Genomic DNA, 24,865 nt, shown 5'->3' with positions numbered 1-24,865 from the left:
CAGGAATAGCTGCACGCAGCCAAATCCGTGCATGGCTTCCTCTTTAGCCGTGCACAACCTCTCCAGCTGGGAGAGGCTGCACGGGGCTAAAGAAGCCATAGCCGCGCGCAGCCTATCCCTGCCAGAGGGGCTGCACGCGGCTAAAGAAGCCAAGACAGCGAGCGGCTCCAGCCCCAGCAGCTCTGGGAGAAGCGGACAAGATTTTTTTCTTCTTGATTTCCCCCTCTAAAAACTAGGTGTGCCTTATGGTCCGGTGCGCCTTATGGAGTGAAAAATACGGTAGATAAATAGGTACCGCTCTGGCGGGAAGGTAAACAGCATTTCCGTGCGCTGCTCTGGTTTGCCAGAAGCAGCTTAGTCATGCTGGCCACGTGACCCGGAAGCTGTACGCTGGCTCCCACTTGGGGGCAGTGGTGTATGGTTTGCTTCTTATCTTCCTTTCTAGTGCACATACAAAATTAACTTGAAGAAGAAGAAGAAGAAGAAGAAGAAGAAGAAGAAGAAGAAGAAGAAGAAGAAGAAGAGGAAAGTGAAGTGAATCCTTAGTTTCAGTGCTTGTATCACATGGTCAAAACACACAGCTGTGAGCACTGTTTTGCATGCTACTACAATGGGATATAGTGGGACGCGGGTGGCGCTGTGGGTAAAACCTCAGCGCCTAGGACTTGCCGATCACATGGTCGGCGGTTCGAATCCCCGCGGCGGGGTGCGCTCCCGTCGTTCGGTCCCCAGCGCCTGCCAACCTAGCAGTTCGAAAGCACCCCCGGGTGCAAGTAGATAAATAGGGATCGCTTACCAGTGGGAAGGTAAACGGCGTTTCCGTGTGCTGCGCTGGCTCACCAGATGCAGCTTGTCACGCTAGCCACGTGACCCGGAAGTGTCTGTGGACAGCGCTGGCTCCCGGCCTATAGAGTGAGATGAGCGCACAACCCTAGAGTCTGGCAAGACTGGCCCGTACGGGCAGGGGTACCTTTACCTTTTTACAATGGCATATGTAGAGCAACAGCAATTCAGTCGACCAGATAGGGTTGAGGACAACAACACAGGCCATGATCTAGCAAATATGACTTTGGGTAGAAGGGTATGACAAAAAAAAAGTTGGGGAAAGGCATCAGGTGGGGAGAAGTCAGCTGATAGAAACAAAGGAAGAGTTGGTTATGTTGTTCTTGAGCAGTGGCGAGCTGAACTATTTTGCTGAATCAGCACCTCATTCCAGTCGAAGGAACGCCAAGGAAAACTGACCCGAACTTCAACAACTCAAGATTTCTAGCCAATTTCCCCATCTGTCCTGTTTCATTTGATTTTTTTCTTTTTAAACGAATAGCTGCACATTTCTGTTTTAAATTTATTGCAAAGCAGCCTTTCCAAGTCAGAATCATCTTTATTTAAAACTAAAATCAGAAGAATATTCTTGAAAACTAGCTTTGGCAGAACCCTCATTTGGCTAAGCCCTGCATGTTCTGCCTTTCTGAACGACACATATTAATAAACGCTGGGTTTTAAAATCTTGGCTTGGACAGAGAGTAAATAGAGAATAAGGGAGAATCCAAGAACAGCATTTACTAACCGCTGGGTTGTTTGCTTGCTAGGCCGTCTTCCGAACAAGATTTATTCATTCAGGTCAAACCTAATAAATTAAATACAGTACATATATGAAGAAGCAAGAATAGTTCAAATATTTGAAGTACAGGCAGATCTGGCTTTTCCATTAAAAAGTCATTTTCAGGCTCCTGAAACTGAGTCATTGATACTGAAGAGGGGAGAGCTATGTAATAGTGGGGAATGTATTATCAATGTATGTACAAGTGGAATCCAAAAATATTTCGAAGTCAGAAATTGTGGGAATGAAAAAAAAATACTATTCACATAACAGCTCCATATTAATTTGCACAGTAATATTCTATATGCTGCGATTAAACCTTTTGGTAAATTATTATCATTCGGGCCTCCTGATCTCCTCCTGCCCAGCTAGGCTGGAAAAAGGAGTGTACAAGCCAGAGGTCCATTCTTGTAGCACTAAACTATGGTTTTAGCACATCATACAAATGCAGACCACGGTGTTTAAGGAAAATATGTTAAAAGCCTATTTCATTCTATGTCCCTTTAATGTTTGTTTTCATTTTGACATCTTGACTGGCACTCTCACATTGTGTCAGCAGGAAGAACTCAATCCATAAAAGATGCAGTCAAGTAAAACAATAGCAGTAGTCGTACCTCGGCTCCCAAACGCCTTGGAAGTCGAACGTTTTGGATCCCAAACAATTGGAAACCGGAAGTGAGTGTTCCGGTTTCCGAACTTTTTTTGGAAGCCGAATGTCCAACGCGGCTTCCGCTATTGTTTCCAGCGCGCCTGCGCATTTGGAAGCTGCTCCTTGGTTTCTGAACTTTTCAGAAGTCGAATGGGCTTCCGGAACGGATTCTGTTCAACTTCTGAGGTGTTGTTGTTTAGTCGTTTAGTCGAGTCCGACTCATAGTGACCCCATGGACCAGAGCACACCAGGCACTCCTGTCTTCCACTGCCTCCCACAGTTTGGTCAAACTCATGCTGGTAGCTTTGAGAACACTGTCCAACCATCTCGTCCTCTGTTGTCCCCTTCTCCTTGTGCCCTCTGTCTGTACTTAACTAACTGACCAATCACGTTGGTTCTGCCCCCCCAAAAAAATCCTGGTTACGCCCATGCAGTGAAGGCTGTTAATCAACCCCTACCTTGCTCAATCAACTGGGAATGGGAACAAAGTCAATTTACGGAATCAAGTCAAAATGGAAGATTCGGTCTATGTGTGTACCACATGCCTTAAGAACGTATATCTCAACTCATTTAAACAAATTGTGCCCTTTTTGCATTTGCCCACTGGCTACACTCTCTTGAGCAATGAATGGACAGCCTGTTCAGCCCTCCTTCCTTCTGATTCATCAGGTCCTGACCACACCTTTCAAGTTTTTGTTTTGTTTTGTTAAAGGACTGATTCCAAGAGTCCTGAATTCTATGCCAGACACCCCTTCTGTGCTTTCATGGTCCAACCACATTACTGTGGAACGCACCTGGTCCTAGCAACCGCTTTCAAGGAGAGCTGCTTGGATACCATAGAATAATAGAATCATAGAGTTGGAAGAGACCACAAGGGCCATCGAGTCCAACCCCCTGCCAAGCCGGAAACACCATCAGAGCAGTCCTGACATATGGTTGTCAAGCCTCTGCTTAAAGACCTCCAAAGAAGGAGACTCCACCACACTCCTTGGCAGCAAATTCCACTGTCAAACAGCTCTTACTGTCAGGAAGTTCTTCCTAATGTTTAGGTGGAATCTTCTTTCTTGTAGTTTGGATCCATTGCTCCGTGTCCGCTTCTCTGGAGCAGCAGAAAACAACCTTTCTCCCTCCTCTATGTGACATCCTTTTATATATTTGAACATGGCTATCATATCACCCCTTAACCTCCTCTTCTCCAGGCTAAACATGCCCAGCTCCCTTAGCCGTTCCTCATAAGGCATCGTTTCCAGGCCTTTGACCATTTTGGTTGCCCTCCTCTGGACACGTTCCAGTTTGTCAGTGTCCTTCTTGAACTGTGGTGCCCAGAACTGGACACAGTACTCCAGGTGAGGTCTGACCAGAGCAGAATACAGTGGCATTATTACTTCCCTTGATCTAGATGCTATACTCCTATTGATGCAGCCCAGAATTGCATTGGCTTTTTTAGCTGCCGCGTCACACTGTTGGCTCATGTCAAGTTTGTGGTCAACCAAGACTGCTAGATCCTTTTCACATGTACTGCTCTCAAGCCAGGTGTCACCCATCTTGTATTTGTGCCTCTCTTTTTTTTTGCCCAAGTGCAATACTTTACATTTCTCCCTGTTAAAATTCATCTTGTTTGTTTTTGCCCAGTTCTCTAATCTAATGCAACCAACTTCAAATTCAGCACATGACCCCACTATTTTAACAAAGATACTACTTGCTGTCATATTTGGCGAGATGGGTTATCACTTTATTCACAAATTAGTACCCATTTTAAAAAGCACTGTTTGGAACATTCCCTTCCCCTCATAATTGCCTATTCAGTTCCATAATGGCATTCGCAAAGAGATTCCTTTGAAGCCCAGATAAAGATCTTGTCACCATGATACTCATTTTCACTCAGTGATGAGAGCACTATAGTCAGCCTTCACTTTTAGGATATAATGGAAATTTAATTTCCATATCCATTTAGTGTGTGGCCTTTCCCTAAAGACTACTCATAAAAGTATTTTTTGATGTCCTGAGGGAAGAGCTCTTAAAGCTCTTATTCTCAACTCTGCACTTCTGTACCGCTCAATTTGTACTTTTATTGCAGAATAGTGGGCACCTTTCCAGAGCCAAGGAAAAAGACAAAGGAGAGCTAACAGTACACAAGGGTTAGAAATTCTTAGTAGCCGCAGTGGAAGAGACTCAAATCATTCAGTTTGGAAAGAAACTGCTCAGGGGGTTGACATATGAAGTATGCTAATACTTTGCTTTTCCCTCGATGAGCAGGCTTTTCTGCTTTCTCTAGTCTTTAATTGACAACACTTCAAAGATTCCTTTTGTTCGATGGCGGTGCATTATGGGATTCAGGGCAACGTTTTGTTTAGATTTATATTCCACCTTTCATCTTTTGTGATCCCAGAGTGGGTAACCATTTAAAAAGCTATAGCTAAAGAAAATAATTTACCATTAAGAGACATAAAATAATACAGCAGCCAATGACAAAAGTATCTCCAGCAACATTACTCCCCACAACAATAAAAATGTTTTTAACTGGCATCAAAAGAGGGCCAAAGATGATGCCAATCATATTTTAGAACCCTCCATTACACATTATGGCTAAAGAGCAGAAAGAAAGTGAAGCCCAGAGAAAGCAGCCATTTAAAATGCCCAAATCAATTGCTAGGTAAAACCAAATCACAAATTATTTCATTTTCTACATGGTTGGTGGAATTTTCAGATATTTACACCAACTGCTTCACCCATCATGCAATACCAAACCAAGAGAGACCATTGTGGCCACTTTGCTCCTTTCTCAATTGTACTACTGATGTGCTGCACTAAATCAAAGTATGGCTTAGTGTGTGGACTAAATCTGGGTTCACGGTTTAGTTTTCCCAAATTGTGAGTCATAAACCACAGGACAAACCTTGGCTACAGCTCACAATTAGTCTGGAGAGAGCTGAACCACAAGGTTGGGCTAGAGTGAAACACTAAGCCAAACCATGGCTAACTAAGTGATGCAGGGCTATCCATCCCCACCCCAAAAAAACATATACTGATGCCAGACATGTTATTTTCATGTTCAAAAGTCACTCTGGGCATGCCAACCTATGCCTTGAGATGATCAGGCTGACTTTCAGGATTTACAAATGTTTTTGCATCCCTGCCTAGACACAGTATTATGAACTGGCAACCAAGTGAAAAAAACAACAACCAAAATATTATTTCCCTGAAGGGAAATACCATATTATGTTTTTTATAAATACCATATTAGGTTCAGATCTGGTTAACTGCAATAGCAATTTCCCCCCTTTTTGTAATGTATATACATTATCCTTTCGTTTGTTCTATTTTGGTTTCTACCTGGCTACTATTTCTTGTTTCTTCTTCTTTGTGTCTTCTCTTACTCTGTGCACTTGCAATTTTGTACTTTTTATAAAGAATATAAAATTAAAAAACCAAAATATCATTTTCCTGAGCCATTCATCCCTCGGACAAGATTTCACATATTTCTTCATAAAATGTTGAGTAGGACCACCAACACGCGTTGAGCATTGAAGCTGCTGTGCTCCTGATGTTTATCACTGACATATAGTTGAACACAGGACACTGAACCAAAATTGTAGCTAAAAAGATAGTCTAAGAAAGTCTTGCCCCTTCAACTGTAACAAAATGGCACAAAATGTAACAATTTCTAGTTACAAGTTTCACAAAGGCCATTTCCAAGTTACTATTCTGAAGGTAAAGTATTAAAATAATGGCCCTCACCAAGTACTTCCTAGAACAAGTGCCTAAATATGATTAAAGTTTATTCAAAGAATTATGCACAAGTTTTTCTTCTTCTTTATTCAACATTCGTCTTATCAGCTTACTACAATTTGTAACCATTGGCTTAGATCCAAACTTGGTCCAGTTTAGAAAACAGCCCTTGAAATTAAGCCTTGACTAACAAGACCCATTTATTTCCAGGTTCTATTCACAAGCATGACAATCCAATTTGTTAGGTGCAAAAAGATCTAAAGACATTTGATCAAAGTTTGTGGCTACTCTAATCTGGTTAGTATTGGCCCTGCCTGAGAAGGCTCTTCCCATGGTGTCTGGATTATAATCAGTGCTTTGACTTAAACTTAGGGAAAATGCCCTGGGCTCCACACTTTTAAGGACCCCCTAAATCTTGCACAAAATCCTGTCTGCCTTGCCATTAAATTTTAAATGCAGCAAAAGTTGTTTTTCCACTGTAAATAGAATTCTGTGTAATTCTAGAGCTGGGTTTTCAATATTGTTTCCAAACAGTATTTTTGTATTACTAAATCAATATCCAGTGAAAAGTTTAAAAAGGCAAAGTACCTTCCATTGTTGAAATTCTAATGGCCTTTTTAGTTTATGAATAATGGACTGAATTAGTAAACACACAAGAATAATAAGAATAACAATTTTATTATTCGTACCCTGCCCATCAGAATGGGTTGCCTCAGCCACTCTGGGTGGCTTCCAACAAATATAAAAGCAAAACAAAACATCGAACATTAAAAACTTCCCTATACAGGGCTGCCTTCAGATGTCTTTTAAAAGTTGCATAGTTATTTAGCTCCCAGACATCTGTTGGGAGGGTGTTCCACAGGGTGGGTGCCACTACTGAGAAGGTCCTCTGCCTAGTTCCCAGTAACCTAACTTCTTGCAGTTACGTAACATTTAATTGAAACTTGCATAATATAGCTTATATGGCAAGTTTATGCTGCATTCTGTGATGTCTAGAATTCATGAAAACATCCAAATTGGTTTAAGGTGATGCACAACATTACATTTGTTAGTCATTAAAGAAATTTAAATTTTGCAGCTATTGCAGACATCTGTTCAATATACAAAAAGTGTTTTTCAGCACACAGAATTTTGCATCTTTACCATTTTTATTATCCTACTCTTACATAGTCTACCGCTAGGTAGTGACTAGGACCACACCTGTCCAGCATCAATGTTCCCAAATAATTCATCAGACATCACCTCTTAAAATTTATTTAGATTTATAACTGCATATTGAGTGTTTTGCCATATTGAATATTCTTAATTTTTGACAGGGAACTTTACTGTTTCAGCAGTCATTTACACAATAATAAAAGCACACTTTATCTGTGAAGGTAGCACAGATTCGTGTTTGAATTTGTACAAAATAAAGTTATCAAGTCAAGCTGTACAGTTACCTTTTTGAAACTTAAGAGAGAAAATATCCATTATTAAACTTGATTTGTACATTAAACTGGGCATTCTTATAGAACAAAAGGAATGTTACAACAAAGCAGTCTTCATGTAATTTAAAATGCAAAGGCTTTGGTTGAAAAGAGTCTGTAAATGCACCCAAATTTCTTCAAGCTGGGGTGACAGTCTGGATAGTTCTGCCAGCAGATCTGGTTCTGATGAAAGGATTTTTAAGTGCAACTGAAATGGAAGCATAAAATGAATTACATAAATACATGAATCAAATTTGATGGAACTCATTTCTTAAATTTCTTGATTAGTGTGTTAAACCACCACATCACTTTTTTATTAGTTAATAAAAGTTGGGAAATATCCACCATAACACGATGACAATGTTTCACAAACTGATCAAAGTTTAAAAAAAAAAAAATTCCTTCCAGTAGCACCTTAAAGGTAAAGGTACCCCTGACCATTAGATCCAGTCATGACCGACTCTGGGATTGCGGCGCTCATCTTGCTTTATTGGCCAAGGGAGCTGGCGTACAGCTTCTGGGTCATGTGGCCAGCATGACTAAGCCGCTTCTGGTGAACCAGAGCAGCGCACAGAAATGCTCCCGCCGGAGCAGTACCTATTTATCTACTTGCACTTTGATGTGCTTTCGAACTGCTAGGTTGGCAGGAGCAAGGACCGAGCAACGGGAGCTCACCCCGTCGCGGGGATTCGAACCGCCAACCTTCTGATCGGCAAGTCCTAGGCTCTGTGGTTTAACCCACAGCGCCACCCGCGTCCCTAAGTAGCACCTTAGAGACCAACTAAGTTTGTTATTGGTATGAGCTTTCGTGTGCATGCACACTTCTTCAGACGAAAGCCCATACCATGCACACGAAAGCTCATACCAATAACAAACTTAGTTGGTCTCTAAGGTGCTACTGGAAGGAATTTTGTTTACGGCAGACCAACACGGCTACCTACCTGTGATCAAAGTAAGTAACTCATATTAGTAACTCCCCTCAGATGAGCACTGTAAGGCCAAGCAGTGCTATCACACAGCAAGAATGAAAGTTTCAGTAGGGGGAAATGCTATTGCAAAAAGGAACGGATGCTGTCAGTCATTCTTTATTCAGTGCCAAGTGTGTCTCCCCCCCCCCCCCAGCGCATTCAAATTGGGGGCTTCTACGGTAAGCAAACTGTGCTGCACAGAATGTCACTAGCAATTGTATCAAATGATACACTTACCTTCAGAAACAACGCAAGGTATGCCTGAGCCAGTTCAAAGTCACATTTTGTAGTCAGCATGGCCTCAATCATTCTTAGGAAGCTTTGCATCACCCTAACAGATCCACCGCCATCGGGGGACAAGCCTCTCAGTTCCGCCTCTGTGTTAGATGGCCCCATGTCCTTCAGAATACGGAGTGGAGATTTATCTGTCAAAACAGGAAGAGTATGGCTACAAGTTCTAGAAAGTGTTACAGAAATGGGGTGTGTGTGCGTATATGTATGTATGTGTGTGTGTGTGTGTTTGTATGTATGTATCTCTCTCTATATAATCTATACTATATAATCTATATATCTATCTATATCTCCCCCCCTCTATATATATCTCTGTGTTTTAAATAGTTATCCTATACCCTGCATCATTCAACAATTTGGTCATAATCCAAATCGTTCATTTTATGCAATTAAGAGAACAGCACAAGCTGGTGGAATTTTATTTGACCCTTTTTTTGTGTGGGAAAAAGAAGATCCCTATTTCCCAAAGTCATGCCATTTGAAACCTTGCCTCTTTGGTAGCGGGAGGCTCTAGCTGTGCATATGAGCTCCTCCACTTATCGTACTTTTCCGTGTATAAGACTAGGATTGTTTCCTGAAAAATTGCGTTAAAAATCGGGGTTCGTCTTATTCACAGATATTGCATAGCGGTGACGTGGGATTGGTTGCTGCCGTGAGTCGGAGATTGTCAGTGGCTATTTGGCGTGTTATTGGTGGCTGCGGCAAGGGCCGGCATTGATTGGCTGTTGCTACAGCAATATGGAAAAACAATGGAAACTAGCCAGTTAAACATCTGGCTAGTTCAGATGACAACATTGAGCTAGGTTAAGAGCTTTGAGAACTTAAAGAAGGAAAGTCACTTGATCCAGGGACAGCCCACATATATATATTGGCCTATTCCAACCTCTTTTTCTTAATGGTGACTGCTCCTGCTCAGGCTGCACAGAGAAAAAGCAACTGGGTTCCAGAAATCCATTCCGATTGTGCAGATAAAAAAATATATCTGATACAATTCTACAGGATGGGGTATTAGTGTGTGAAAACAGTCCAGATCCAATGATCTCAAGATGGTGGAGACAGCCCAGGCATTTTCTCTTGGTCGCAAGTGGTCAAAAGCCAAGTGCAAAATGAGCCTGGGACCAAGCTGATTTCAAACACTGGTCAGAACAGTAGTAGTGGAGTAGTTCCAAATTATCAGTGACCAAAGAATCTTGGTTTGCAAACTGCCCTAAATAAAAAAGTTTTATGAATTTATTCTCTGCCATGTCATAGTAACCTAGGTTTTCCTTCCTATCTGGCTTTCTTGATTAACCCTTTAAAACCAGAGCACTTTACACATTCCAGTTCCCTGCTATTGCTTGCCTGCATTTTTTATAAAAGGCCTTCAGCTAACCTTTCGTCAGGGCAGAAGTTCTGACATAAACAATGTCAGATCTATACAATGGAATTCTGATATGCCCTAAAGGAATTTCCTAAAGGACTGAATGCTTCAAAAAGTCAAATTATTGTGAAATTGGCTCTGGGGTATGCTAGCTGTGTATTGCTTTGAAAGACTTCTGTAACTAGCTCGACTGTTACCACAATTAACAGGTCAACTCTTTCCCAAGGCATCCCAGGAACAGATGATTTAATAAGGATCAAAAGCGTAGTAGCAGCACCATCACAACTTAATGGGAGTAATGGAGATTAAGAGGACCCAAGATATTTAACCTTTTCGTAATGTGTAATACCGAGTTCAACATATTGGGAGAATTTGTAAAGCTGATGTCCCCTTAGGGGAATGCTCTTTTAAAGAAGCTAAATTGTTCTACACACACTGTACCATACTGAAATTGCATCCCCCAACAAGCCAAGATAAGGTATCTTTCCTCCCAATATCTATTTTGAAGACACGTTATTCCAGCCTTAAGAAGCCCAATTCACTACCACTACAATATATGGAGAAAAAGGAAATAAAGTACACCTTCTCCCTCCACCTTGTCAGGATGCAAATTTATTCATTTCATAGTATAACTTACAGTCACTGTTTATCAGAGCTTCTTCAAGCTTCAGGTAGAACTCAGATTTTTGTGCCAGCACTCCAAGGTTTACTACTTTTGACTGAAATATAAAAAAAGGTTGTCAATTGAATTGCATGAAAGACAACTTTTACAAATATATGTAGATGAAATTTTAAATGTAACATCCTTACGAGAATTAAAAGGGGGGATTTTGAATGTTCAATTAATTTAGTTCTGTACTCTAACTTACAATGCCATATTGAAGAATGGCATAATTAGGAGGAATCTCACCCAGTAAGATGAATATCCTTACACAGGCACTTCTCCTTTGAAGACATGCGTGTGTACATGCATGCACATGGGAAAACATGCATCACATAAAACAATGGAAGAAAGGGCATCTGGAGAAATCAAAACAAGGATTTCTACGAGGACTCTTCAGAAAGCTAAAGATAGATGAGGACTAGAGGTTAATCTATGTAATATTTAACAATGTATTTAGGATTAAATCTCAGTGAGAAAGCGGTCTTAGATATGACAGAACAGCAAGTTCTTTCTATATATGATGAAGCTGCCCAATATTTAAGTACCAGTTTCAAGTATTAGATTGCAGATAATTATCTACATCATCACTTTAATACCCAGTAATTGTGCAGTTGAGGTGCCAAAACTCTGTGCTTTTATCAAAGATGTTGTAAGTGGGAATAGAGAATCGAAGGGGAAAAAATGCTATAAAATACAGTAGGACCAAGATCAGTTACTGCAATTCACCAGTGATTTAGCACCCATTACATAAGAAATTACTTCCAAGAGGCAGTCATAAATCCAGAGAGAGAGAGAGAGAGAAGTACTACATGCAGATGTTTTGTATCATCAGCTTTCTCTTTACCTGTTGTCCACCATTTTCATGTTCAATGGAAGCATATTGTGGTATGAGGCCAGGAATTGTGGGGATGAAGAACGGTGCAGATTTTGGGGCTTTTGGTGGCTCTTTGGGTTTGTTCTTTTGCTGTGGATGGGATATTTTATATCATCAGACAATTTCCATATTCACACTGTAACCCTAAGAACACCAAATGTATTAACTTTCCATCTGTGAAAGCGTTAGAATCTCAGCTGGTGTGTTAAATCTAGGTTGACTATGTGTAAAATAGTTCTGATATTTGTATACCCTACAAACAACCTAGATGTTATCCCAAACTATGAAGACATTTTGTCAAGTCTTTGTTGCATTCAACATAACACAACCACGTAATATGTAAAATGAGAGCAACAGGTCCTGGTCAGAAACCTTTTAAAAAATAGCATGAACGTGCTACCTTTATAATATCAAGATTCAGGAGGTTCTTCCATCTAGATTTTGGCAACATAGAAAGGGTCACTAATGCTTCTCCCAGCTGTTCTGGAGAATCGTATTCTATCATCTCATCACTTATTTCTTCTTCTTCTGTGACATCTACATCTTTAAAAATGGTAACAGACGGGGGGGAAAGTTTAGCAACGTTGGGAAATGTTCGAATGACAGTAGATCCTGAATGACATTCAGATAAACACAGCTGGTTAATTACACAAGCACATTGGGATGATATTAGATTCTGGTAGGCAGCCGTGTTGGTCTGATGCAGTCGAAATATAGAAAAAAATTGTCCAGTAGCACCTTAGAGACCAACTAAGTTTGTTCTTGGTATAAGCTTTGTGTGCATGCACAAAATTGCAGTGTATCTGAAGAAGTGTGCATGCACACAAAAGCTTATACCAAGAACAAACTTAGTTGGTCTCTAAGGTGCTACGGGACAATTTTTTTTATTTTTTAATATATTTCGACTGGGATGATATGATAATGTTAAATATGTGAAGAAAATACAACAGAAACAATTCAGATGCAATTGAACATAACAAGATGAACACAGCCAGAGACGATGGCCAAGGAGGAACATTCCTGTAGCATTAATGGAAAGCCATGCTTGAAATTCCTCACAATGGATGGTGTCCCCTTGGCTAAGGGTTTCATACCTGCACTATGTATCTGGTTGTCTAACTAGCTTTTCTCCTACCCCCAATCTGTCAAAGTTGGCCTTTCAGAGGTCAAGGAGAGAAGGATCTGGTCTTCTTGTCAGAAAAGGTTGACCACCTCTCTTTAAGAGGCACAGTTATTCAATTGTACAAGAACTAGAATGCATCTGTGGGGGCTGGCAAAGGGTATCTCATCTGATTTAGCTGCTAAATCTTAGCTGTGGGAGCTCCCCCAGTGCCCTGAACGACACAGAATCGGCAGCAACGAAGACGTCATTTTCATGCCTCTTTTGAAAGGTATTACTCACAGAACATACAGCTGCCAATCTGCTTCAGGGAATGAATCAAAAGTAGTGCCTACACTTGAATCTGCAGGATAGATAGGAAGCTGGATTGCTTCCAGTTTCGTTACATATTTTGTTTGTGTCATTTTCTCACCATTACACAAAGTCAGATGATTCAGGAGAATTCATCCAAGTTATCGGAATGCTGATTGCACCATCAGCAACTGGAAGCACTGCCAGACATCTGCATGGACTCTAGACACCAGTGTCTCACCAGTGTCTCGCCTATTGCATGGGAACGCCTCTTGCAGAATGTAGTTTCTGTAGTGTTTTGTACCAAATAAATATCTAAATGTGGCTCATTTTGTCCATGTTAGAAATATACTTAAAAGCAGGGCCTGGATCGCTGCAAGACTGAAGTGCTGAGTTGACAGATCCTCTGACTAGTGGAAGGGAAGCCCCTCAAGTTTGCACTCTTAGCATGCTCTTGGATCTGCAGCTGGGCCTGGAAAAGCAGCCTGTGACGGGTTCAAAAATACCCTCTGCTAACATCAGCAGCTGAGGACTGTGTCGTCGTTTTCTTTTATCTGCTCTGAAAGCTTACACACATAACTGCTTAATACTAGATTACTGCAATGCACTCTCAGAGGAGGCTGGCCTTCGTGGCTGTGAGCTGGTACAGCTGGCTAGCTCAGCTGGTTAAAGCGTGGTGCTAACAATGCAAGGTTGCAAGTTCGATCCCTGGGTGGGACAGCTATGTATTCCTGCATTGCGGGGGTTGGACTAGATGATCCTCAGGATCCCATCCAACTCTATGGGTCTCTGATTCTATGTTCTGCTTATGAGCTTCCCATAAGCATCTGGCTGGCCACTTTGGGAATCCGGGTGCTCAACCAGATAAGCGTCTGGTATGATTCAACAGGGCTGCCTGCCATAGAATGGACACCAAACATACAGTACATCAGTGTTGATGCCAGCTCTCCATCATCTTCCTAACACAATCCCATGAATGGTTTTAATCTAACAGCTGGAACCTTCATGGTTCAGACAATGCCTTTGTTATCATAATCGACAAGAGTAAATGAGAGCACCACCTTGACTGCATCTCTGCCAAATTCCAAGACAAGTTCCTTTCTCTAGACGGTTGCCTATATAGCCTAACATAAATTAGGCTATATACTGGCATATATACTGCTGTTTCTCTGTGTTGATTTTCAGGTTGTAGGCCTGTCCTATATTCTGTGAAGTGCCAACTGATGGCTATATTATATTCGGGCTGGCCTTTTGACAGTCGAGGCTGAGAAGATGTGGACCAATCAATTTTATAGCACATTTTACTTGGCTATTTTCAACTTGTTTTATGTTTCGAATTATTATCTGGCCCATCCTAGTTGATGGAGAAAGATAAGGCATAATGAAGCAGATAATACTTCACAAGTTATTGTGATTTTTTAAAATATTGGATCAGATTGTTGCTGTTAATTTTTGATATGGTTTATCATGTTTTTATGTGTGCTGGAAACCGCCCAGAGTGGCTGGGGCAACCCAGCCAGATGGGCAGGGTATAATTTTTTTAAAAAATATTATTGATCATGATGCTACTCACTATCTGGAGTGAAAGCTCTCTAGATAAAGAGTGAGAGTCACCAAACAAATCGCGTCATGCACTCTGTGAAATTGGCTCTATGCGGGTTGGAACCCTCCCCCCCCCCGAACAGAACATATGGGGAGGGCTTGATATACTGACATGCTTGCAAACAGAATGTTAAACATAGCATGTCATTAGATCCAACCCATGGCTTCAAATATATGGTCATTAGTAAGGACAACTGGTTACACACTCTAGGGCAGGGGTGAGGAACCTGTGGTTCTCCAGATGTTGCTGGATGCCAAGTCCCATCAGCCTCTGCAGTCCTGGCCGCTGGTCAAGACTGGTGGGAGTTGTAGTCTAGAAGCATCTAGAAAGCCATAGGATTTTCAAGTTGAACAATATCTCAGAACACAAAGGAGCGTAGAATCTTTCACAAATTCAACTTTGCACTGGCCTAGGAGCAGTATGCAAGCCGTTACTTTGCGATTACACAAACAAGAGATTCAGAAAAAGTACACTAACAGCCAAAAAAACCCTCAGCAACTCCCTTCTCTAGTACCTTGAGCTGGACATGTTCCAGGAAGCGTTACTACAGAAGGCTCATAATCCGGTGGAAGTGGACGCAAAGAGACAAGCGAATACAGCGAACGGTTAGACCTGTAAAATCCAAGATGGAAGACATTGTTATTTTGGCTTGGGGGTGGGGGCAGAGGAGAAAGAAAGCACGCCATGTTCTTTGTGGATCTATCTGCTATAACTATGAGTGATTAATGTAAGCCATAGAACTAAGTTGTTAAGAGTGAGAGATGGCAGACCAGAAAGAGAACATTTTGAAGTTAAATGCAATCCTCATACTGCTATTTATGTAGAATATAATGCAAATGTTGATTAATACAACAGCTTTTTCTATGTTGTAAAATTTTAATGTATGTATACTGTATTTCTTATGTATTTAGCTATTTGGTATGATACTGTTTTCGATTTAATGTAGTTTAAATTAAAGGGTTTTTTTTGTTTTTGTTAGAACTAAATTGTTCGCAGTCTTAAGAATATTGACTGGGTTCCAAAGAAGAACAACTACCCCGATGCCCCTAATAACGTTTTGAGCTTACTTTCTGGACAGCAGAGCCCCACCATGTCATAAGGCAAGCTGGTTCTGAAGATAAATACAATTTCAGAAGTTGTTTTTGACATAGGATAAAAGATTACAGTCAAAACGTGGAGGAGGGAAAATCTTACTTGATGTAAAGCAAGTTCAACTGACATAAACAGAACTCGCTTCCAAGCAAACGTGTCTGGAATTTCATTATATTAGGAAAACAGTCCCAGTACACTTAACTAATTGGGAGGCAGGAGCAGTTACAGGGGAATTTTCCAAAGGGCAGAACTTGCACATTTTACTCAAGTGCCATGGAACAATGCAGCAGTAGAAATGGGCAGTCTGATGTCTTATAGTTCTGCTCTAAAAACGGACGTGCTCAGAAGACCACTGGAAGACTTACCACAGGTAAATTCCAAGATCATCTACATGGGAAGAAGCTAAGAAGTCTCCCGTAGGAGACATAGTAATGCTTATTGCTGCTGAATCTAGTAGGAAACAGTCGACAAGGCTGCAAAGAGAAAAACAATTCATCACATAACAGATGATATACAGTTCAGTTACCAGTGATTAAATGCATGAAACCACTACCAGTCATTATATTATTAGTCTTCTTATTCTGCTTTTCAAACAAATGTATAGTCTTCCCAAAGACGTTCACTGCAACGTTTTAAAAAAGGAGACAGGGCAAGTTCTTGTGTTCAGGATTACAAACCGAAAAAAAGAAGCCATATTAGGGAGCAGGAGTGTGGGGAAAGGAAGAGATGGGAAATCAATTTGAAAATGTCAGAATAAAGGGGCATTTGAATCCCGCTGGGCCAGGCTTGATCTCAGGCTGGTGATCTCGCTTGGACAGAGGTGAGGCAACTGATCCAGCAGCCCTTAGTGCTCTGCATGACAGAAGGTGCCAGAACATTATTCCCTTCAGTTCTCCAGACAGTTGGAGCAGAGCGTTCAGAGGATTAGATTTAAGAAGCATGGACATCTACAAAAAACATACAAGGATAAACACATATGATCTTTTCTAAGTACGACTGGGTTGACTGTCCTACATCACGGTTAACGAAACAAAAATAAAATATTATGATTAAATTCAAAACCCCCCAAAATTTATAAGTTATAAGTTAAACTTAAAAAAAAAGTTATCTGGTGTTTCTCTTTTCTTTTGCTTTTATACAATGCTTTAGTTTAGCTACAAGCATCCCCATAGTTTGTCACTCTTTTTACTCATTGTGGGGATAGTTTGTAATGTTTGATTTTTAGCATACGGAAATCAATCTGTAGTGATTGCGGCGAATCACAATTCGTTCCCTTATGTTCCCAATAGACTAAACTGGCCATGTAATGTGATGACAAAAATATTGGGTGGGGGGGAAATACTGGGTGGCATTCAACGCAGGAGACTTTTGTCTCCTCTTCCCTGCAGCTCCCCAGGGAAATCACCTCTGTGCGGTTGGGGGACCCTCTGGAGCATGTTTTGGGGACACAGAGGAGGAGAATATTGCAGAAGCAGAGTTCTGCCCATGGAGCATTGGATACACTGGGTCTAGTGGAGCCTCATGACTCAACTTTATCAGACGTGCCGTTGCCCATTATGAGTAGGATGAACACAGGACTGCATCAATGGAGTAGACTGGAAGTCTAACACAAAGGTGGGGTGAGGGGTGGTGGATGGTGATGGGAAAAGGAATTATCTGTGGGACTGAGTGTAGGTATGTTTGAACATTTTTAAGGATTGTATGAAATGTATGTATGCTTGTATATTTGCAATATATGTGTATTAATGCTGAATTATTTTAACAATAAAAACTTTTCAAACAACAACAACAACAACAAAAACACAGGACTGCATGACTGGCAGCTACAACTGTATTCCAGACCATCTGGAACCAAAGCTACCCCTTTACCCTTTGTCGCTATGCCAGATGCCTCAAAGGAAGAAAACAAAGAACCGACTCTTGTAAGACCAAATGAAAACAAATCATAGTAAAACAGTTTAAAGTGTGTCCACTTGGTGGGCCCGCCCGCCCAATCTGTCAACTCAAGAAGTGTGCAATTATGGTCAAGAATCCAATCTGCAACTGCTCATCAGTCCTATTCTTCCTGCAAATTGGCTGAAGTTCCGTTTGAACTTTAAAACATCTATCCTTTTTCATTCCTGCCCTAGTTAGCCACAGAGCATCAAATACAAGGGTGAAGGGAGAACCAACTCAGACTGGACTCTTCAGCAGGGAGACACACACAATAAATCTGAATGAAAGCAACACTGGAAGTTCAAGTACAGGTAAATTTTAAAAAAAGCTGCAATGTGTGTGTGGTTTTGTGATCTGGATATTATTATTTTTTTAATTTATGAAATGCCTTTTACATATGTCTCAAGGCAATGTACTGTGCAGGCATAAGAAACCTTAAATGTTAGTCCAATTATGTCATGCTAGTTAACGTAACTGGTTTAGTATTGCGGTACATTCCTATTAAAATTGAAGTGCTATCAAACTAAATCAAGAGTTGCATCATCAGACTGTATAGTTTCAATGTATGCATAAGGAAATGGAAAAACAAGTACATTATGCACTAATCTGCATATGGACAACTCCTCTGACGTATGAGAACCATTTTGTCATTTCCATTTGACAGCCATACTGTTATCTGGAAAATGTTATGATAACAAGAAACTCTGAGACTTTTTTGGTGGGGCAATGTTGCAACATTTAGATGTCAGTGCATTCTAAGGTGAATGAGAAGAAACACAAGTTCAAACAGGGCAGCCTGTCGTAAAATGTAATGTTTCAAATGGCTGATTACTTCAAAGAAATCTGACAAGTCTAGGTTATGCTTATAGGCAAGACGTCAAAAAGGCAACAACACAGGAAAATTAGATATGGAAATGGGATTTAATACATCCAACAGAGGAAATTAAAAGAATATGAGACATGACAAATTACACAATCTTGGGGCACCTAAACTGGGATTGCCAAGTAGACAAGAGAAACCATTTTAACACAAATGCTTCATTAGGCTGAAGTCTGTCCTGTTCCAGTAAAAAGGATGGAGATGCATTACAGGTTGTATACAGAAGAACTACAAAAACTAGTCAAAGACTACTAGCCATTAAATCTAAGCCATTAAAAAAGTCAAAGACTACTAGCCATCATCTAAGCCATTAAAAAATCACTTTCAATTAAAGAAAGGGATTTTAAAAATGAAACAAGTATTAGTTAGCATGATTAACGTCAAGTTCTGCTGAAATTCAGGGGCTGCCCATTCTAACTTTAGTTAGAACGTTTACCATATAACATAAGACATAGTATTCTGTTTGGTCGAGTGGGCTGGATGCCCCTTCTCCTCCCCGCACTCGGAGCCTACACGTGATTAGCATCATGATAGAATTTTTCTTCGGAAAGGGGGCACTGTATTACATCTAGGTGCCACTTCCCCACAGCAGATGAAGCACTGGGTTACTTGGGTGGGGAGTCCCCAACTCACATGACTTCTCTTGCAAACTGCATCAGCCATGGCAAGCACCATTTTCTATTAAAAATAAAAATTTAAGAAACTCAAGCCCTCATCTACCTATGAAGCAAAGAAGTGCCTCAATATATTGCCAGCTGAGACTGGAAACTGAGTATGACAAGATATCATTCTTGTGTACCTTTGGCAGGGCAGATTCAATCCTCAGGCATAAAGGCAATAAAACGCAAATAAATAAAGATATTTGCAAGTAGACCAGTTCGTTTTCTATTTTTATGTTGTGAACCACCCAGTGATCTTTGGGTGAAGGCTGCTATACAAATTTAATACATAGTAAGAATAAGATAGAAAGGTGTGTTTTAAAACTGATTGTGCTCTTTTGTCAGTACACACATGTAATATATTAAAGTAGTAGTTTCTCTGCAATCTCTAAATTTACTTACCACCCAGATGGCAGATCCCAGGTTCTGATGGTGCAGTCCATAGCTGCCGTTATTAGCCAGCGGCCATCAGAACTGAAAGCCTACAAAAAATTATGATTTGTCTTTTGAGTAACAGCTGCACAGATTCCTATGACAATGTTACCAGGATATTTGGATGAATGGGTCAAGCGTAAGGAGCTAATAGGGAATTTATCACTTGTTGCTAGTACAGTGGTACCTCGGGTTAAGTACTTAACTCGTTCTGGAGGTCCGTTCTTAACCTGAAACTGTTCTTAAGCTGAAGCACTACTTTAGCTAATGGGGCCTCCTGCTACCGCTGCATGATTTCTGTTCTCATCCTGAAGCAAAGTTCTTATCCCGAGGTACTACTTCTGGGTTAGCAGAGTCTGTAACCTGAAGTGTCTGTAACCTGAAGCGCATGTAACCCGAGGTACCACTGTATGTTTGTTGTGTTGCAAAAATGGAATAATAAAGCCACCAGCAACAGTGAAAGAAAGCCTGGCAAAAAGCAAGGTTGGCATAAAGAATTAATATGGCTGAAATATGGTAAATAAGAGAGAAAACTTGAATATAAATGGAAGCCCTTAACTGAATTCATGAAGACTAGATACAATATGATACAGTCATACCTCGAGTTACAGACGCTTCAGGTTGCGTCAAAACCCGGAAGTACCGGAATGGGTTACTTCTGGGTTTCGGCGGGCGCACATGCGCAGAAGCGCCAAATTGCAACCCACGCATGCGCAGACATGGCGCTGCAGGTTGCTAACGTGCCTCCCGCATGGATCACGTTCACAACCCAAGCGTCCACTGTATTAATTACAACCATTTATCTATGCAGTATATTAATATGTTATAATTTTTGAATTTATAATATTGGTATTTGTAGCTGCATGATACACACACACACACACAAACTCACACACATATATGTGGTATTACAGGAACAGGTATTTACTTGATATATCCTTGCAATCATTGTATTTTATATTTTATAAATTATAATGAATATTTTAAAAAAAGAATTGGGATGATGCTCTAGCTACACTAGCAACAAAAAAGCATTTCAATGTTGAGTTGTTGAAACACTGGATATAGTCAAAGCTGAAGAATACTTAGGAAAATAAACATTTTCCTAAGTATTCTTCAGCTTTGAATATATCCAGTGTTTCACACTAAGTTAGCACATAGCAACTGTATCCATTCACATCATTTATTATAATTCATATTCCTGTTCTTCTTTTAGAAAGTTCAGTGTCCTCCATGGGACTCCCAGTGGTCTTCCATTCAGGTCCACATGCCCTTAGCTTCACTCTTGCTAAAGGATTAGGTGACCCCAAATCAACTGACCCACATACAAGAATATGCATTTGTTTCGGCACAAACCTCAAAGATCTAACATGATGGTTAGGGTAGGCAGCATAGTACCCTGTTGATACTGTGGGCTGCAACTTCCATTCTCCCTAACCATTTGCTATGTTGGCTGGGGATGATGGGAATTACAGTCTACAAAATCTGGAGGTCAGTACGTTGCCTGCCCAATGTAGATGAACTCTGGCGGTACATAACCTCTACACAATTGATAGTAAATAGATACAAACTTACCAGGTCATTTATCTGGCCTTGGTGCCCTGAAAACTTCCTCACGATTTTTCGTGTTTCTATATCCAGGACACTAATGGTGAAGTCATCCGTAACAATTCCCAGAATGCAACTGGTAAAATCAAGAAGAATATAAAGTAGAATATCAAACACATGTTAAGGAAGAAGCAAAAAAAAAAAAAAATGCATTATGCTTCTTTGTTATTGATATTCTTGGAACACAAACTTTAGGGGAAACCCCCAATAGATGTTTAGAGTAAGGCTACTCTAATTGTTTTCACAGGGGAAAGGAAAGGCAAAAGCTGGATATAAGCAGGGCATAATGAGCAAAATGGACAGGTGACTGTAGTGGGTTGGATGTGTAAAGGGTAAGAACCTAATCACAACAATAATTTTATTATTTTCATCAGTTAAGATTATTCCAGTTATTTATTTGTTGCTTTTCACAAAGCAGCATACGGAGAAATAAAAACAATGAAGCATCAGGCAAAATACTAAGCACTGAATGCATACATACAATCCAAGATGAGACCCTTTCTCTTAAGGAAAGGCCACAGTAAAGATTTTAAGGCAGGAGTGGCTCCTGATCCAGCCTGCCAAGCCAATGCCAATGCCAGACTCAGGCACCTCTTCACCTTGCAAATGTGTCTCCTCTTCCTCCGGCATCACTGTTAGGTCTTACAGGCCGGGGGGGGGGCGGGGGCGGGGAGGAAGGAGCACACTCTCCTGCTCATGACTGGCAAGATCTCCTAATAGTAGTGCAATGCAAGCGGGGGAAAAGCCACCTTTGAAAGATAAGCTGTATCACAGCAGAAGGAAATGGTTCTATTCATCACCTGTGTGCATGTGGGTGGGTGTGCATGGATGTCTGGTCTGCATGCCTGGGTTTTTGTGTGCTGTATCTGCATGCATGCATGCATATGCTTGTGTGAATGACGAACCTTCAATGCAGCCCTTAGCCACCCTCTTTCTAAAGCCTTCTTGAATGTCAAAACTGAAGAGGCCAAGTGAATTTTAATTGGAAGGGAGGGCCACCCTCAAGAAGACCCTGTCTACATGAAGAAACTAGGGAGGCGGCACATATTTCAGAAACTAGGAGGGGTGAAACTCTTTTAGTACAACTGTGCTCTGCAAATATGAATTATGAAAATATCACCGCTGAAGTAAGAGAAGTTATTAAAAACAATACATCTTGCAATAATCCCACCTGTCTCTGTGAAGCAACATTTTACTTGGAGAAGAAGGGAGGTTAATAGAGTGAACAAATTTTGTGCTTTTGAAGTTCCAGAACTTGATCAATCCTTCACTTCCTGCTGTGGTTGTCAGCTGGTTTAATCCATCCACAGCTACTCCTCTTATGGAGCCTTCATGAGCTTTAATTGCGAAGTAAAAGAGTCAATTAATAGTCCACCACCTTTAGCATCTTCCAACTATTTGTTATTATAAAGTTATATACAGATCCTTAGCACAGCTCACAATCTAAGCACAATATAACATCCTTCAGGAATAGATAGATACCATACCACGGTTAATCATATTCACTTTCTGTCATATTTTTCCTGTAGTGCAGTACATTGTGTCCACCGTGGAACTGAGATCCAGAGTAAAGCTTCCTTCCTCATTCTGCATGGCTAAACCATGCCACCAAATGCACAAGGGACACACTATCTTATGAAATTGGAATCCCAAACTTGTTAATGCAGAGACGACTTAACAACTCACTGTGCATGCAGAAGGCAGGCATGTGTATCAGAAGCATCTCCCTACTCCAGCGTGAAGTAACAATACGCACCTTTGTTATTGCTGGTTTATTGCCATCATAATATACAGGCATGCAATGATCCATCTAGTTGTTGTCTGACCACAGCAGGGTTATTTAACCTGTGGGCCTCCACATTTTGCTAAACTACAACTTGCTCCATCCCTGACCAGTGGCCATAACAGTTGGGGCTGATGAGAGTTGGAGTTCAACAGTATTTGGAAGGCGACAGGATACCCACCCCTGAGCTATAACCAAAGGTCAGTGTTGTGCAAAAGCTTCCTGCCTCTTCTCTGCAGCACATCAAATCCAAAGGCTCAATTTAATCTGCTGGCAACATTCATACATTTGAAAATGCAGCCGGAAATTTGTCACACAGTATGTGCCTAAGAGGGCTCATTGGCTTATGCTCACCCCCTGCAATACAAAATAAAGATTGTGCTTGCAGTTGGACATGTTTTCCTACATCCCTATAGGCATATGCTTTCCTCATGTACACGCATATTCCCAATCACATGGCAAATACTACAAATGATGTTCAGCGTAGGTGGGAGCAAACACAAGCCAGCACATCCCATTCTCTGTATAGCAGTAATAGCCATATTGTTACAGGAGAGCATTCTGAGGATGTATTTCCGATCCAGAGTCTCAACAACACTGAAACTGTTGTTAAGAGGGTAAACTCCGATGCAGCTGTCCGCTCATGGAACAGCTTTTGAATCAGCTGAGGCACCCACTAATTTAAGATATGGGGAGGGAAATTTCACTGACACCCTGCCTCTCACTTCTGCAATCTTCCAAACTGTTGTATAGGGTCCTCCAGCCTTCTAGAGCAGACTTTTGGTGGCCACAGAGTGTTGCAGCAGAGAGAAGGGATTGACAAAAATCTCTGCCTTCCCCTCATTTTTGTACATTAGCAGATGCCTTGGCTGGATCAAAAGACATTCTGCAATAGAAAAGGCAGCACTGGATTTTAACCAGAATGTTTTCTAAGTGCCCTATTTTCACCTTTTTCTTTGCCATAACGCCCTCTGTGAATGCCAGACTGCATGTTGTATACATCCACATGTCCTGTTGAAAGTCCAATTACAGCAAAGTTTCCGCAGGAACTGATATCTACTGCCTTTTGGGGAAAGAGAAAGAAACAAGTTTTTTTTTATAGAAGCAAATATTTGAAATCTTACTTCCAATATTTGTGATTAACAATGTCAGATTCTTAACTGTTTAAACAGACACTATTCAATACAAACTGATTCTACTTTCAAAAAATTACTGAGATGTTCAGATAAAGAAAAATTCTTGCTATTATTGTGATTTAGCATACACTGGAGCCTCAGTTTTCGAACTTAATCCATTCTGGAAGACCGTTTCGGCTTCCAAAAAGTTCAAAAACCAAGGATCAATGGGCTGGCTGCAAAGTCAATGGGAAAAAATGAAAAGGGCTTCCAAAAGCATGTTCAGCTTCCGAAAATCGTTCGAAAACCAGAACAGTTACTTCTGGGTTTTCGGTGTTTGGGAGCGGAAACGTTCCAAAACAGAGGCGTTCTGGAACCGAGGTTTGACTTTAGTTACTTGCCACTTTACCCTAAAGTGTGTCAGAGCAATTTACAATGCAATAACAGAAGTTACCAGAAGTGGTAACTTCGGGGCTTCCGGGGTGGCGCCATCGGTAATGGTGGACTCCCTCTGATCCGGAGGGACTAGCTCCGCGGAAAACGGGTCTTCCCGCTACGGCGAAGCAGGGACCCTTTCAAAAATCACAGGCGGATGAAGCCTGTGACCATGGGACTCGGCGGGCACCTTTCGCGCCCCCCCAATTCGTAAACGAACCCCGTTACGGGCTCCGGAGCGAAGAGGGGCAAGTGGCGCGGTGCTGAGAGTCAACTGCTTCTTCCATGGAGCGAAGCCGCACAGCCGTTGC

General features: G+C 41.1%; 1 protein-coding gene across 1 annotated transcript in view; it reads right to left on the bottom strand.

Annotated features, from left to right (window-relative positions):
* Positions 1-6,637: 6,637 nt before the first annotated feature.
* WDR36 (WD repeat domain 36) overlaps positions 6,638-24,865 on the bottom strand; it is a 34,333-nt gene continuing 16,105 nt past the window's right edge. Inside the window, exons 13-23 of the mRNA XM_080972474.1 lie at positions 23,953-24,067; positions 22,393-22,558; positions 21,189-21,297; positions 19,584-19,663; positions 16,073-16,180; positions 15,130-15,227; positions 12,002-12,144; positions 11,572-11,691; positions 10,701-10,782; positions 8,650-8,837; positions 6,638-7,652 (exon numbers count right to left, since the gene is read on the bottom strand). Of these exons, the coding sequence (XP_080828600.1) occupies positions 7,503-7,652; positions 8,650-8,837; positions 10,701-10,782; positions 11,572-11,691; positions 12,002-12,144; positions 15,130-15,227; positions 16,073-16,180; positions 19,584-19,663; positions 21,189-21,297; positions 22,393-22,558; positions 23,953-24,067 (1,359 nt within the window). The 3' untranslated portion in view covers positions 6,638-7,502. The remainder of the gene's footprint in view (positions 7,653-8,649; positions 8,838-10,700; positions 10,783-11,571; positions 11,692-12,001; positions 12,145-15,129; positions 15,228-16,072; positions 16,181-19,583; positions 19,664-21,188; positions 21,298-22,392; positions 22,559-23,952; positions 24,068-24,865) is intronic.

This window comes from Podarcis pityusensis (genome assembly GCF_964106645.2).
Source record: "Podarcis pityusensis genome assembly, chromosome: 11".
Taxonomy (NCBI): Eukaryota; Metazoa; Chordata; class Lepidosauria; order Squamata; family Lacertidae; genus Podarcis; species Podarcis pityusensis.
This window is presented reverse-complemented; position numbering and strand designations above follow the sequence as displayed.